The sequence below is a fragment of the Varroa destructor genome, unplaced genomic scaffold, assembly GCF_002443255.2.
Source record: "Varroa destructor unplaced genomic scaffold, Vdes_3.0 BEIS01000002.1, whole genome shotgun sequence".
Classification (NCBI taxonomy): domain Eukaryota; kingdom Metazoa; phylum Arthropoda; class Arachnida; order Mesostigmata; family Varroidae; genus Varroa; species Varroa destructor.
Genome location: NW_019211455.1, coordinates 38069420 through 38084997, shown reverse-complemented (window position 1 = coordinate 38084997; position 15578 = coordinate 38069420). Strand labels below are relative to the sequence as shown.

Genomic DNA, 15578 nt, shown 5'->3' with positions numbered 1-15578 from the left:
ATCGTGTCGGCAATTGCTGGCTTCTGCATTATCACGGACCAGCGGACCTGATGTTGCCGAAGGATAAGCGTTTCAAGGGATCACGCAGACGATGTCGAGATTCGGCAAATCATTTGTTTGAAATTCTACGACAAGAAAAATAGCGTCTAGGACATGCGTAACCTCGACTAAGTTTTTGTTATTATTGTTGTTATCCCAGTTGCCTATTGTGAAACTTTACTGGACCGTTTTACGTTTTGAAGTCCTACGGTTGAAGTAGAACAATGGGATTTAGCAATTCTACGAACACTAAGAAGCGTAAAACTGAATTCTTAGATGATAGCTTCTAGCGTAATGAAGAACCGCTTTCATTTACTCTAATAAAGCGAGACGAACGAATCCAAAAACCATATAGTCAGTAATTTGTTTCACGATAACAGCTGCCTCAAATATATATGCTGTGAGAAGAAAAAATACATATGTGGTATAAGTATACTACGACAAGTGTGTACACTTGGGACAGAGTAACATTTAAAACGTTAGCGACTCGCGTTATCAGTTAGAGTTCAGTGCCAGCGAAAGATCCCAGCAATTTCTCTTGCATTATTTTGCCATTTGTATCGTATTTACTTAAGCTCACAATCTGTACGCTGGAGCAAAAAAGAAGACTTCAAAACGTGTGTTTATCATGTTCTCGGGTAGCATACAAAGCGAAATGATGATCGATCGGTCCCAATTTCGAGTTTATTCTTAGTTTCGCCCCTTCTCCGACCCAAAAAAACATCCTCTTTGAATAAGCGTTGTCCCTATGATCTCAGTTTCGTTTCTTACTTCGATTCCTAATTCCCAAAGGCGATGTTCGTTGTTGTATTTTTTCTATGCAATATTCCAAAGGTGTTAATAGCATAATTGCTTCAAAGGCCATTGTTCTAGGATAAATAACTCAAATAAGCAGATTTAATTATTCGACTATGAATGCTAAAATCTGTGGCGCACATAACTTCGCGTAAATAAACCGCGAGGCGAGGTTTTCAGCAGGAGAGGATTATTTCTTACCCGAAAGTTCTAAGTTAAAAAAGCGATGTATAAAAGAATGTTTCTTATAGGACAATCTGGAAAACGTACATCTAACATAAGTCTATTTATTATTAAATATGAACTTCATCATTCATAGATCTTTAATATGTCAAATTCTAGTATTATGTGGGTGACAAGTAAGGCCAAAGCTGCTATTTAAAAAGGCCGAACAAAACTTTTCACCGCATTTCGCCACTTTTTGCTCTTACCATAGGCATCGAAGTAAATGCGCACAAAACCAAGTGCGCTAACTACTAATTTAGGCTACTAAACTAATTTAGGCTCACGTATGTGATTCTGTGTATTCTTTTCCCGTTGGTGGTGCCGATTCGCGTAAGGGAGTTATGGTCTTACTGCAGACCTTTCAGGGGCTCTATTCTGACATATCCAAAAATCGGATTTTTTGCTGCTCCAACAGTCGTAGCAGTTCCATCATGCGCTGCGCTGAGATAACGGGGAAGGTAGCTCAGTTGATCCGAAATCTGAGAAACAGTTAGGTGCCTCGTATCGTGTCGAACCCTAAAAAACGAGTGTTTCGTCATCTTCTTGTGCACATCGCGCCATCTGCTGCATCAACCGTCTGCTGCCAGGGGATCTGCCCTCTCTCTCATAGCCAAAACAGGCATCGAAAAATTTTGCTTGTTGTGGTGAGGAACTTCAGACTAATGTCGCCAAAAAAGAGCCTTCGCGAGAGTTGAAGGTAGTATGTCTGTCTCTAAACCTGGGGTGCACGTGTGATGTGCATATGCGATAAAACGTGTGCAGTCCTGCTCCGCAAATCGTATGCTCCATGATGTGACGGTTTGTTTGTAGGATTCGGTAATGTCAGTGATGGGGGTCGTGGCAGTAATTATAATACTTGTTCGAACTGTTCGATGCCAGCCTCTTTTGCTACTGGTCAAAGGAGGAGCCTGATATGACCATAAGGTCATTATTGTTGACAACAGACTGGAAGGGACAGGACGACCAGAACGACGGGTAGATTGAATGATGAACAGAGTCATGGATAAAGAATTCCTCTTGATTCCTCTTGAATTCCTCTTGAATTCCCTTGATTCCTCTTGATGTTTGGGGATGATAGCGAGGTTATTTGGTAAAGAACGGCCACCCATTTCGTTTGTTACGCTTGTTCATCGCTTGTCGCTGTCGATCTCAACGTCCATTATGATGTGTGGAGCTCAGTTTACTCTGAACACTTTTCTTTTAAAGGCGCAACCACCGAGGTGACGCAGTCTGTGCTATAAGGTCCCAGTATTTGTAAAGAGTAAGTATTATAAAGCATTTATGTTAAAATTCTATTACTGTTATATTATATTAGAGATCGTACGAACAGCGAAAGCTTGGTTTTAATCAGGCATGATTACCCTTACGATTGAATACGTTTTATGTGGTTGCGTTGCGAGGATTCAACGTTGGGTTCTTAATAGTGATTTTATCGTCTAGAATCACTTAGGGTAGTGAACCTTCTTACCTCATTCAAGTCGTTCTCGTGAAGTTTTACCGGCAGTAGTAGTACGCTGCAGTAAATCGATAAATGGTACTAGACATTTTAAGGCCTGCAGCCGCCATGCGGTGTTTAATCGGTTTGTTCGCAATCAGGCCAGTCACCTAAAATTTGCATTATATTACTCACAAAAGCCATAACAAAGTAACAGAGGTTTAGACTCGGTAATGTTTCAGACTAGGTTAGAAGTTTACGCACAGAAGTGGAACGAAACTATTGGAGTTTATATCGGAAATGGTTTTGAAGCCGTAGTCAGTTACGTCTTTCGCTCTGCGCTGAAATAGCGGACTATTTATAGTAAAAAGTGTAATAGTTTTAACAGAGGAAACTGCTGGGAACTGCGAGGGAACCGCTGCAGTAATGACATACTGCAACCAAGTAACTGTAATAAAACTATAGATCAGCTTATTAACTATGAACAGAGTAATAGGCGTCAAGCGACTAACGGGATCATTGAAACAAAGTAATAAGCTTCATCAGGAAAGTTATATTAATAAATAGGTAATAGAAACATAACTACTGCAACTGAACACTTGCACTTTGTATTTAATTCGATAAGATATTGGTACAACAGGATTTCTAGAAAATCGCATTTACAGGTTTACAATCAAATTACAAGCTCGGATTTGCTGTAACGCCAGTTAAGTACTAAATAAGATAAACTAATGAAACAAGGTAACCGGATAAGACGTTTGAATGGGACGGCGGGATAGGTGAAGCGGCAACCGTGATATTGGAGCTAACAGGTCCAAACTGTTTGATGTTACGGCTAAGTAATAACAGGCGGGAAATAGCGAAAGCAGCCGAGGCACGACCAAGCAAGTCTTTGTTATTGTTTATTACGACGACTATAGCTTGCGCGACTAGTAGTGGAGCTCGTCCGTCTCTCCCAGCTGAGAACCACTCTGACCTTCGGCCACCATAAATCGCTCCATCACGATCCCTTTGCTAACTGCGTTCGCTACATGTAGCGAAATCAAGACAAATTATTCGGCCGCAGTTGCGGCGACAGTGGTCGCACGGAAAAGCAGAACGTTCCGCCTTTGCCGCCGTGTTTCCTATAATATTGAATGGAGAAGATCGCCGTTTTCCGTGTGGTGATCGTCTCTTTCCCCTCTACAGCCTCCGCCTTTTCCACTAGCAGCTACCTACTCCCTGGTAGCAGCAACAGCAGCATCCCTTCACCCATTCCCATTCACCTCTCTGCCCTCCATTGTCGCACGCTCCCCCTCGCGCAAAACGCTTGCAGAAGCCGCGCAAACCTTCCTCCTCCTGAAACGGCTATCTAAATGGGTCGAAACCCACGAGCCGCCCATTAGCACAACGCAACCCCCATCGGCGATCCAGCTAGAGTTGCGGTTGGCCGTTCGATCGCTTTCGGCCTTCTGCTTCTTTTTCTTCTTTTAACGGTGAATGGAAATGATTTTTTTATTCAACCACAACCGCGACGGAGACAGCATGAGCGTGATTGTGACCCCAACCTCTGATTTCGATACTAGAATGAGTGTCATGGTCCCATTTTCTTCGACTTCATTTAAATCTGCCTCTAATATAATCCAAAATTTAATACCCAATAAACATCAAGGATAGAATTAATTGCTTAGCAATACGTAACGAATAATTTTATTCTGTTTTAAAACATTTCACATAAAAATTAATAAATCGGTAAATTTAGTCTATTAGTATTTTCTCGAGCTATTTGTACATCTTGATATGTACTGATGCAATATTTCCAATATTTGTCTCTTTGTATATATAATAAATTTCGGGACAAAATTGAAAACAAACTGCGAAGAGAACGTTAACTGAAGAATTTTCTCAATTATTTTTAGCGCATATCTCCTTTTGTTACTTGGTGAAAACCTAGAAACACATATGTATCACGATACGCCCATATGGGGGAAACAGTGTACAGAAAAACCCTCAACCTACTCAAAATCAATTGAAACAATTTCCTTAAACTGCGTGCTACTAGAACGCCGACGAGATCTAAAAGCAGTAACACAACAATCTCACTATTTCAGGCCTGGTACAGGCTTAGAATTCTGCTTTCAGAGTCAGTGTAGTTAGCAGCCATACACGGTCCTAATTTGATCGCAGGTGGTAGATACAATTTATTCTCTGACTCATATAAGACACTAAGGCAGCGGAGTCAATTGGATGTCGGTCTTATTCAAATCTATTTGTAGAAAAGGTTATAATTCAGAAAAAAAAAACCTAGTTTTTGTTTTATCTCCAATATTAGATAATAAGCTGGCCATAAAACAAGTAATCTGTAAAAAGTGACCAATAAGGAATGTGAATGGTAAAAAAAATGTTAGCGTTCTGTCCTGATACCATTGGTGGATACCATCTTAGAAGAGTGCTAACTGTGGTTCAACTTCCATACTTGCCAATACAACTTATCTATGAGGCGCCCTCGTGGAGTGATTTAGGGAATATAAAGGTTGTCGGTAAACCTTGTGTTTCAACATGATGGCAAATACCCACGACAAATCAGCCAGTAGCCATTTTAGATAGTTTCCACACTTACATGTATCGTACCGTAGCTGATGTGGTGCTAATATAAAGCCGGAGGTAAAACTGGAAGCATATATCTGTTTGAAATAATATATTGCTCTAGTTCCGAGCGTTAAATGTATGTATTGGAGAAACCGGTTTTGTTTTTCAGATGAAAAAGTCTGAGAAGTCGATACGATTGCCAACGAAAGAACTACTTGGTGTTTTTAACTCCTGCAGTAGATATCACGATCTGAAGGTCGAGAATCGGTTGTAGAAAATTTTCAGGCGTAGAACATTCAGGCGGTCTTAGGAAAAGATGTCTAAACCGGCGTTCCCATCAGATCACGGCGGTACCCATAACGTGAGAATGGTACTTGTCAAGCGGCTTGAGCTTTGCGAAGAAGAGCAGGCATACGTTAATACTAATAGAGTCAGCCAGTAGGGTTCACGTATGTAACTTGCATAAACACCTGCAGCAAGATTATGCAACTTCAATAATTGTCGTGTCAAGATTAACTTAGATTAAAGTAAAGCTGAATTTCTGCAGAGGGTCCATGTGTTATGTGCCTAGATTTTTTGGGTGCTAAAATTTGTTCGTTGGGCATGGAACTGAAGAAGAAATAAAAAAGGATACCTAGAGCATAAGGAATATTTGGCTTTTTTCCACGAAGTGGCTAAACGACCCGACGTAATCGTTTCATTTAGAATGAGCAACCGTTTTTGATCGCTGCGTTCCACTATCATCAAAAAGTTTCCATACTCTTTTATGCAACAAGTTATTCGAAATATTGCCCTGGTCCTCTGAGTACATCGTCTATCCAGAGACTTTTTGATTAACCTATGTAAACATACACACTCACACATACTAACATAGTGATTGAGAACACAAGCTGAGCGTGTGCTTGAACGTCGGTAGACACTTCTAATCAAACGGGGATCACTGGTGCACGACCGGAAGCGGATGGGAAGGAACGAACTCGTTCGCGAAAAGGAACAAATAAGCTCTCTATAAACCAATTTCAAGCTGTAATATCAGTCTTGTAAAATCAATGTATATATATATATATATATATCTATTAAAATTATAGACCTTTCTATTAATAAAAGATACTGTTATTATGGCCAACCGTACACCACTTGTTCGCATTTTTTCGAACTAGTATCTGTTTGCAGATTTAACTTGTGTGCCGCTTATTTATTGGCTGCTGATTCATTTTTAATTGATTGATACACAGAAACTTAATTCGAAAAAATAATATGACCTTGAACAATGTTCTAAACACAGATTGTTGCAATGCAGATAATTAAATCTTAAGGTGAACTTGAAATTTCAGCAGGCTTCTTTTTGCGTCCACCGGGATTCCTGTCCCATAGGATTAAAATACTAGTTATAGTTAGAAAAATATGCTTCTTCATTGAAAAAGTACGAAGACAAATACGTCCATCATTTAAATTAATCACCATATTTTATGTCTACTTGTAAGATAGAACAAGATATATAAGATAGAACTTGCCCCAGTTCCTCGCATAGCTAAAGGCACAGGGAGTACCATGCGATGGGAAATAATAGAAACTCAACAGCTGAGCTAGCATACACTTCAATAAAGACATACATTTTTTAACTTGACTACATGCAGTGGCAGATTTTTTTATCGGGTTGTTTAAAAACCAGACTTGAACAATAAGCCCTTCTAGATTAGAAATACCCGTTAAGGTAGCTGAATGTTGCACTTGAAATATATAGACATTAAATTTTAGCAGTATTGAATATAAGATGGTGCAAAACCACCTCTGTCGAAAATAATTTTACATGGTCATCTTAATGATGGGTAAGTTGAATTGGGTTATCTGTGCGCCGTATGTTTGTTTCATCTGGTCACTCGATTCATTTTATTCATAAATGTACCTTGTTTTCGTTTTATTTAGCATTTTTCAAAATTTTAATTAACATGTTTGCATTGCAAGTTACTTGTTGATCGTCAGGGTACTGGCCCTCTATCGGCGGTATATATAAGATCTTGTAGTATATTAAGCGTTGAAAAAATGATAATTAAATCTAGGATTTTCGAGTAAGCGTAAGACATTGGCTTACACACATCTAGATGCACGACCTAAATTTAAGTAAACATTCAATCAATGAATTGTTAGACTCGGTCAAGTAATTTTATGAGTACATTGGTAGTTAACTGATGCAATTGGCTTAAGCAAAACTTTACTGGCGGGCTAATTTTCGAACAAGCTTTCTATTTTTGAACTTTTGTTTCTCCTTAAGCCACTGTTTAAAGTTTTACATAAGATGCACAAGGATAAAGATGACGTATAATTATTTTTTATACTTATTTGCAATCAATTACCATTTCACTGACCAGTGCTTCAATCGCTTTATTTGCGAAGTTCCTTTAGGGAAATAACGAATGCTGCCAAAAATTAGCGTTTTAGTGGTATATTTCTATACTAGAAGTGAGCCTTGCTACATAAAGTCTATGAAAAGAGAACTATGTGGTTTACTCCGATAGAAGATTAATGATGCCAACAGCAGCGGAGAGCGAGGGTTATATCGCAGACATAATAAATCGGAGCAATTTTCCGCTCGATCCGAGATTAACTGAAGCTGTCATGTGATAATTGCGTGTGTCTGTAATACGAACGTGAGATTATTACATTTTAGTATAAGGTACATACAGATGTCTAGACATTAGGTAGGAACGAAGATTTTCTCCTGGTATTCCTACAATATGTTTAGCTAACACAACCCAACAGAAATTACCATCAAGGTTTGCATATGTTTATGATGAATACTAAGATACTGGTAGATATGTACCTTCGGTGGGACTTCGAAGGTAAACAGATCACTACAGGTTTCAATATCTACTCTGCTTGTTACCGTTATTTTTTGCATTGAGTTGGCAAGCCAGGGACAACGCGTTGATTCAGTCGCATTGAAATGGATCAAGAGACCAGAGGCCAAATGGAAGCGCAAGGCTCAACGTCGATCCAGAGAAAGATACGGAGATGTAGCGAAAGATCCCGAGAGATGAGCCATTGAAAGTGAGCAGGGTCGACCGGGATTGGATCCCCCCAGGGCGGAGGGTGTTTCCGTAGGGAAAAAGCGGGGCAAATGGGATGGAGCGCTTCTAAAGGAACAACAGTGTATAGCTGTAGCTCGAGGGACCATAGTAGCACTATAGGATAGAATCGACAGCCGTGGCAGTCCCGACATCCGGAGCACAAGCCCAGTACACAGCTCTTTTCTTTAATGAAGTTGTCTATCGTTAGGGCACTAGAGCTTAATAGAGCTAACATGGATATGCGTATCAAAATCAGCACGCTTACGTAAAAGTGGTGTGTGTCTGAGGCAGCTTTGGAGAAGTAAGAGTGTCGAGGGTGGGACGCCTTAGTCAAAACGATGTTAGGCAACGAGAAGCGCTATTTCTGGAAGCAGCAGAAACAGCTGCTTCGAGAGTAACTAGGGCGGCCGCGGTGGCGGAGCCGGCGTTGCTTCAAGATGACGAACTAGTGCCATCTACTACTGTGGATGAGTAGCAGCAGTCATCGTCGTCCCACAGTTCCGTAGGCTTAAACCAGGCTTTGTGTATATCGTCCTTATTGCCGTGCGTCGTTTTCTAAGTATCCCCCCGACCATTGCTGCTCATTATATCTCTATATCTTTTATGTTTAGGCCACTTCCGTTTGCTATCTATTTATGTACTGCTTTAGTGGAAGATCACACGCGGCTGGAGCTTAGTTGAGTGCCACGGTTCTTACAATTTGCAACCTGTAGGACAGATGGAGTGGTCCATCAGGCTACACAATTTGCCTTATTCGCAATTGGTTGGACGGCAGTGGCTTCATATGGCGAGGTCAAGGGCGAAGGCTACGAAGATAGCAGTAGGACTGTCCAACAAAATACACCGTGGCGTGTTGGGAAAATCAGAACAATTTCTATAAATGCGCACTTCCGATCCTAATTTTCATAGTTTCGCACGAAACTATATTTTAACTGATCGAATGTTTAAAAAACTAAGTTTGAACTTATTAAGAAACACTATTGTTTTTGGATAGTACTTTTTTTGTCATAAATTGCACGCTTTTTAAAATAGTGTAATTTTTATAGAGAATCGATGCGGCATGGTCTTGCAGATAGGATTAAAATGCTTTATTCTTATTTTTGCGTTTTTTTTTTTTGTTAGTTGCCAGTATTACAAGTTTTTAGCTGTGTTAAACGCAAGGTTTACTGACAACAACAACTTCGAAGAAGCTGGCAACCTATACTTTGTAGGTTGCCAGTTGCTTAGGTCTTTCCTCCTCTCCACTTCTCATTCGTAGGCCCAGTCTGTCTATATAAGACGTTAGCGTCGATATTCGAGGCACAATACTTTTTCCTGCTCACAGCTTAGCACTAGCTTGGGGGGATGACCGGGGAATATGAAGAAGAACCTAACTGGGAACAGGGCCACCTGATCGAACCTAGCAAACTTGGATGCCTTTGTCTGGGGTAAAGTGATGAATACTAACGGCTTAAAATACCTGCTTACGTTAGATATTCTATGGAATACAGGTGTCACCATATGTCACAAAAATGAATTTGCGCCACCGCACCAAACTCTTACTTCAATATGCGCTGGTAACTGTCTTGAATCAACACACATCCCGGCGATAAAGACAAAGAATACAACGGAAAAATGGACAAAAATGATTTGCACTATTTTATTAGCGATGGGCCTTAGTCAGAAGCTGCTTTGTATGAATACTATGGATCTGCAGATGACGTACCTGTACCACAAAGGCCTTTGTAGTATAACAGACATAAACTGCTTCTGGAAGGGTGCTTGTAATTTTGTTTCCGCATGACGGTGACGCAGTGGTGACCTGTTTGCCCACTAACCAGACGCAGGAGCATTTAATGGTGTACTGATCGAAGTTTGAACCTCGGCCCAAAAGCAGTTCCGTCCTCTAGTAAAAAATCCGACCAATAGAAAAGCGGATTAGTATAGTGATCCTTCTTCCTGCTAGACTGCTTGTACCGAGTCCCCTGACTTCCTGGCAGTAAGTTCTTGCGGTAATGGTAAACAGCGTTAACGAGATCTATTGTAATAGAAACAAGTTTTTTTTTTTCTAGAAAATTCGCAGTTCGTGTGCTAAATTGTCAGTTTTCAAGGACGCGTTTTCAGGTTAAATTACAAAGAGCCTTGAGCTTCGGGGTTCATATAACTGTTTACTTCTAGTTTTTCGCCAATGCGCTTATATGATACGATGGTTCGGTAGGGCATAGGCGTCTAACGAAACGTATGATAATCATGTGATAACGGCTCTGCTTTTGCCCATAGCTCCATTGGATGCTGTAATGCTGCCGCGATTGCTGTCTGTGCGCAGTGGAGATGACGCCACGGTGAACTGCACCTACCGCGGCGGCCCCGTCGCTCAAGTTTTCTGGACAAAGGACCAAAGGCCACTAATAACGGATCATCGAGTACGCCTCTTAGGCAGGCTCGTACTCCACATATCGGCATTTCGGCGCTCTGATCAGGGAGTATACCAATGCTACGTATCGGGAAATAACGACAACAGTCTTCGATCAGATTCTGCGCAAGGATATGCATATCTCAAAGTGCAGGGTACGTACTAAGGATACTTATTTAATAATAATAATAATAATAATAGATAAACAATATCATTGTTAAGACATTATAGTACGTGGAAAGCTAGTCTAGGTGTTCCGCATTTATTTGTTTCCTTAAATTACCCTTAGCAATTTTGCATGTATATTATACATATGTGCAATACATGTGTTCTGCTAGCTGAGAAGACTGAAAAAAAAGACCGTTCAAATCGCATACGTTGCACAACGGGACTCCGTCTTTCATGGCTATGACTCACACACTGGTCATCGCAATGGATTGTTATAGCTTTGTCTTCTATTTTTAGCTTTTCATAGTTTAGATTATTTTTGCAGTGCTTAAATTTAATAGTATAATTAATGATTCATGAAGATTTCCAGGAAACTAGATTTCTATGACACACTTTACACAAGGCATAGTGAAGATGCATACGCGACTATCGACAAACTTGAAGTTAACCGGCTTCGTTTTTGTGAACTATATAAGTAGTACTTCTGGCCAGCAGATTATATTCGACCATAAGGTCTCTGTTTACCCTAGCCATTAGACGGTATTATTATCAATCTATATCGTAGAACATGCTATTAGCACTTCCGTCCTCCACCTATACTAGTGAGCCTCTAATACTGACTGGAGTGACAATAGAACCTTAATATCTGTTTTAGGACCTGGACCTTTCTCGTCGACCGTCAATCGATTGCTCTGATAGATTAGCATTCGTATTATTAGTAACATTCACGACAACGAATGTAGCACGACGAAACATTGATTGTGCCTTCGATATTGTAGAGCTAGCGTGTTTACGAAAGTCCAGATGCGTAGGAGTCTGGCCTACTTGATTATTTTCCAGTCAGAACGATATATTTGTTTAGCTTTTTGATTTGTGTATTTATTTCCTGGTTGGCAGGTGTGCAGGTTAGTAAATATTCTTTATTGACCATCCGCTCCGGTCGGCTTGAGGCGCCTCACACATGCGTGGTCGTTTTAAGGGGCACAAGCGGTAACATTCGTCCAAAATTAGTGGGTGTTTTTAAACATTGCGAAAATATCTGCCTTATTCGATCTCGCATCTCTAGATCGGGTTGCATTTCTCAAAAACAAATGTATTACGTAGAAGTGCTTTGCAGAGTCCACATTTGATTGTAGGGAAATCAACAGTTACCGTTACCCTCATTTACCTGTGTTTGCCAGTCAAAGTCTTAGCAGTTACTTATTCATCATAGAACTGTTCTAACTCTGTAGAATTAGACCTCTGCATGGCATGGCGTGTGTGTGTGGCAGGCGAAGCATTGATCAGTCGATTAAGTCTATCAGATAGATGCGGTGTTCCATCGCTTCGGGAGCAATATAAGAACGTCGGCGCCGTGAACACGATCGCAGTGGCAAAGAAACGGTGACAAGCGAAAGGATCGCTCATCAGCAATGGTTTCGTCGAGACTATCGGACATCAAAGCGCAGCGTGTGGAATTAGATTGCTTAGCAAAACTGCCTTTGCTACTATGACGCGGTAACAGAGAACTATATTGACGCCTGCACCGGCACTGGCCAGTCTACCATCCTGTCAAAGCTGGCTTGTGTAACTGTAGCAGTGACAACAACTAGCAATGTCGACAATACAGGTATAGTAGCTAGTCGCTATGCTGTTCAGATGGCAGTTGCAATAGGAATTGGTAATAGCGACGGCAGTGGCGGTGATGCTCTGGAGATGACAGCACTGGATAGTGCGATTTCTCTCGTAGTTGCGGCTAGGGCCACGTACACTCGCGTCAGTTGACTACGGCTTTACGAAAGGAGAATTTATGGGGATCACGTCTTCAGCTGGCAGCTCAACTGTTTCTTCTAACTTTCTCTCTCCGTGCGTTTCACCCAGTGTCTTTCCCTTCTCCGTTCGTCTCTAGGTGCTGGTAAATAAGCAGTTGGCCCTCCAGCCAACGACCCATCTACCCGTTCGCGGCCTTCCATATGAACCGCAACACTCGGCCAGCCAGGCCGCACTTTTCGACGCACTCAACTATCCTATCCACCGACCCAGCTACCTACCGTACTTCTCACACAACACAATCACCTATTTGCACAACCACTCACTTTGTCGTCCTTACTCACTGATCTATTCCGTCTTATATAGTCAGCCTCTAACCAGTTGTCGTCGTCCTTTGGCGTGACCCGAGCCAGCTTCTATGCCAACTGGCAGCGTCATCGTCGACATCATATCGTAGTGGCCGCTGCCACTGTCGCGGTATGAGGCAGTGACATTACGGCTCCTGTCGCCGTCGCTGCGTCTACGATAGTCCAGAGTGAATTAATTCCGCTCTCGTAAGAGGCGAAGGAACGGTAGGCCAGCCAGTGAGGTAAGCAATATCGATTCTGTAGATGACGGCGGCGGCGGCGGCGGCGGCGGCGACGGCGTCAACGACGATGACGCTGATCGCGACGATGCTCATGGAGATGCTGCTGACGACAACGGCAACGGAATCTATTTAATAAGTTTTGCAAAGGGCCCACACCGCGCCTGGAACGTGCCTCTATTAAAAGCACCTCAGCAGTCATGTTAGGCTGGCACAGCGCGTTCAGATCGCGGACGCCGCCATCGCTAGCATTGGAACTGATGCCAGCGGTCCGTTGCTGCTCTTACTACTAGAGCTGCAGACGGCGCTGTTACTCGCGCTATAGCTGGTCTGCGAAGAATCAATGTTTCTACAGGGAACCGACGATGATAGCTAATAATAAATAAACTTGCTCCTCACGTGTGTGTTTCTCAGACTCGCCCGGTGAGCTAGGTCGCCGCCAGTAGGTCTTAGGTAGCAAAGTCGATTAGAAAGAGAGGAAACAGGGCCTTTGGGAAGGAACAAGTAAGATCTAGGGAAAGCGGTAGGAGGAGTGAGTTTATAGCTAAGAACCACTATAAAGCGATTATATAATGTATTATAAATAAAAGCGAACACGGTCTCTATCTACATAGAATATATCAGTGTGCTAACATTTGTTGACGTAGAACCATCGACCCAGTTTTGTGCTTTCAGTGTCGTTTTTCATGAACACTCTACAAAGACAAGGTACAATAAACAGTGCCGTAAAAAATATCCAGCAATATCTGGTAATGTGTTTAATTGTGCAGGTTGCGTTTGCCTGTTTGCATCTATATCTTCTCGTGATTGGACGAGATCATTGGAAATTATCGTTCCTTATTAGAAATTCGAGGCCACGGCAAATCGAAACAATCGTTGCATACTTGCACGGAGCTCATTAAGCTCTCGCTGACTGACACGCTGAACCTTAGTGCGATACTTTATGGGCAAAGGATTATTAAGATTAGAAGTTATTACGCGATTGCGTAAAAATGCGATATAGAATTTTGTCGTCGACCATATGGAAACTTGGGGTTGCAAACCGATTGCAAAGTAAGTTAAAAAAACAGGCATGCTTAGACTTATATAATCAATAGACACTCTTTGGAGTACCATAAGACTGCTGATAAGTAAAAACAGCAATTAAAAAAATCCTCACACGAATTATACCATTCATTGACTTCGCTAGACTGGGCCTTGCAAGTAACGCTTGGAAGGTAACCCTCGAAGACTCTGTACAAGACTGAGCTCGTCATAATAGTATAAATATTATTATGATTATTAATATATATATATATATAAGTATAAATAAATTACTATTATTATTATAAGTAGTACAAGTATCGTCATGGCTCCTTGCACCACAAGATTTGTTTCATTATATGGAAGAGCTTTTACGTACAGAAACATTGATCATAAAAGCATATCACTTGCATACATGATTCAAATACCGTTTGCTCCCGTCACATCCAAAACTACACCATGTTGGAAACTGACTGTCAATCTAAGTCGCTAGTTTCTTTCCTACACAAGCGATACAAATTCAGTACAATAACTATATAATCGAAGTTTTGCAGTAACTTATATACGTACTTGTTATGAACATTCTGAAAATCAAGAAAATCTAAATTATTCGAATAATTTACGTTCACATGGAAACATATGGAATAGATATCAAATAGTTTTTTTGACCGTAGGTGAGACATACGCTAATGAAACCAACAAATGTGTATGCGTCAGTAAGTTCACCTTGCGGTTCAACTCATAACTTCTAATTTCGGATTTCGATTAAAAAAAAAAACTAGCGGTACTGAAAAAAAATCGAATTTTTTCGAGCTCACTCTACTTGTCGGCAGTATTTTGTTGGAGGTGGCACAGTTTATGTCCCGCGCATGCGCAGTTGTAAATAATATTGGTGAATGGAAAATTATGGAATTATCACCGTCCGGTAGTTTATAGGACTAATATCTCTCGTTGATATACTACAGCGAGTCTGTAGAGAGCTGTTGTTTAGAGAAATCGAGCTCGTTGTCTTCCTAACTCGAGCAAATCAAATACGCCGTTGTGAGACAACCTGTAAATAAAAAAAGAATCAGGTTTTAGCAATACTGTCATTTGCTGAAGTCTACTCGAACAACTGCACCGCCTTTTCAAGAATTGTGGCTTTGTAACGTGATATTGCTTTTAAGAAGGATATAAAAACCGTTTTATATTAGAATTTAATGCCTCAAGCCCCTGAAGAGCGATGAAGTAGGGCTGTGCAGGGCGTAAACACTCAGAAGGCATTGAAAAAAAAGAGGAGGCCCTCAGTCCCGTGCCAGCTAGGGCATCTGTCCGCGAGAGGCAGGGGTAAGGGAAGCCATGATTGCTTCGTCACCAATCGTGAGAGGTTCAGGCTGCTTTTCTTACACCTTTACTTACTGCCAACGTTATATACAACACCGCATCATTTTAATAGCGAACAAGTAGCCTTAGATTAGCGGAACTCTGGATACATCATGTTAGTAGATGATCACAATCTACAAAGGCTGATCTTGAAGAAAACTAACTGAG

General features: G+C 41.2%; 1 protein-coding gene across 4 annotated transcripts in view; it reads left to right on the top strand.

Moving 5' to 3' along the window:
* The window catches only part of LOC111243847 (cell adhesion molecule Dscam1-like), a 123651-nt gene that overhangs the window by 49931 nt on the left and 58142 nt on the right, over positions 1–15578 (top strand). For all 4 annotated transcript variants that reach the window (XM_086978887.1, XM_022790055.2, XM_086978888.1 and 1 more), the window contains one exon: positions 10390–10677. In XM_086978887.1, the coding sequence (XP_086835013.1) occupies positions 10390–10677 (288 nt within the window). The remainder of the gene's footprint in view (positions 1–10389; positions 10678–15578) is intronic.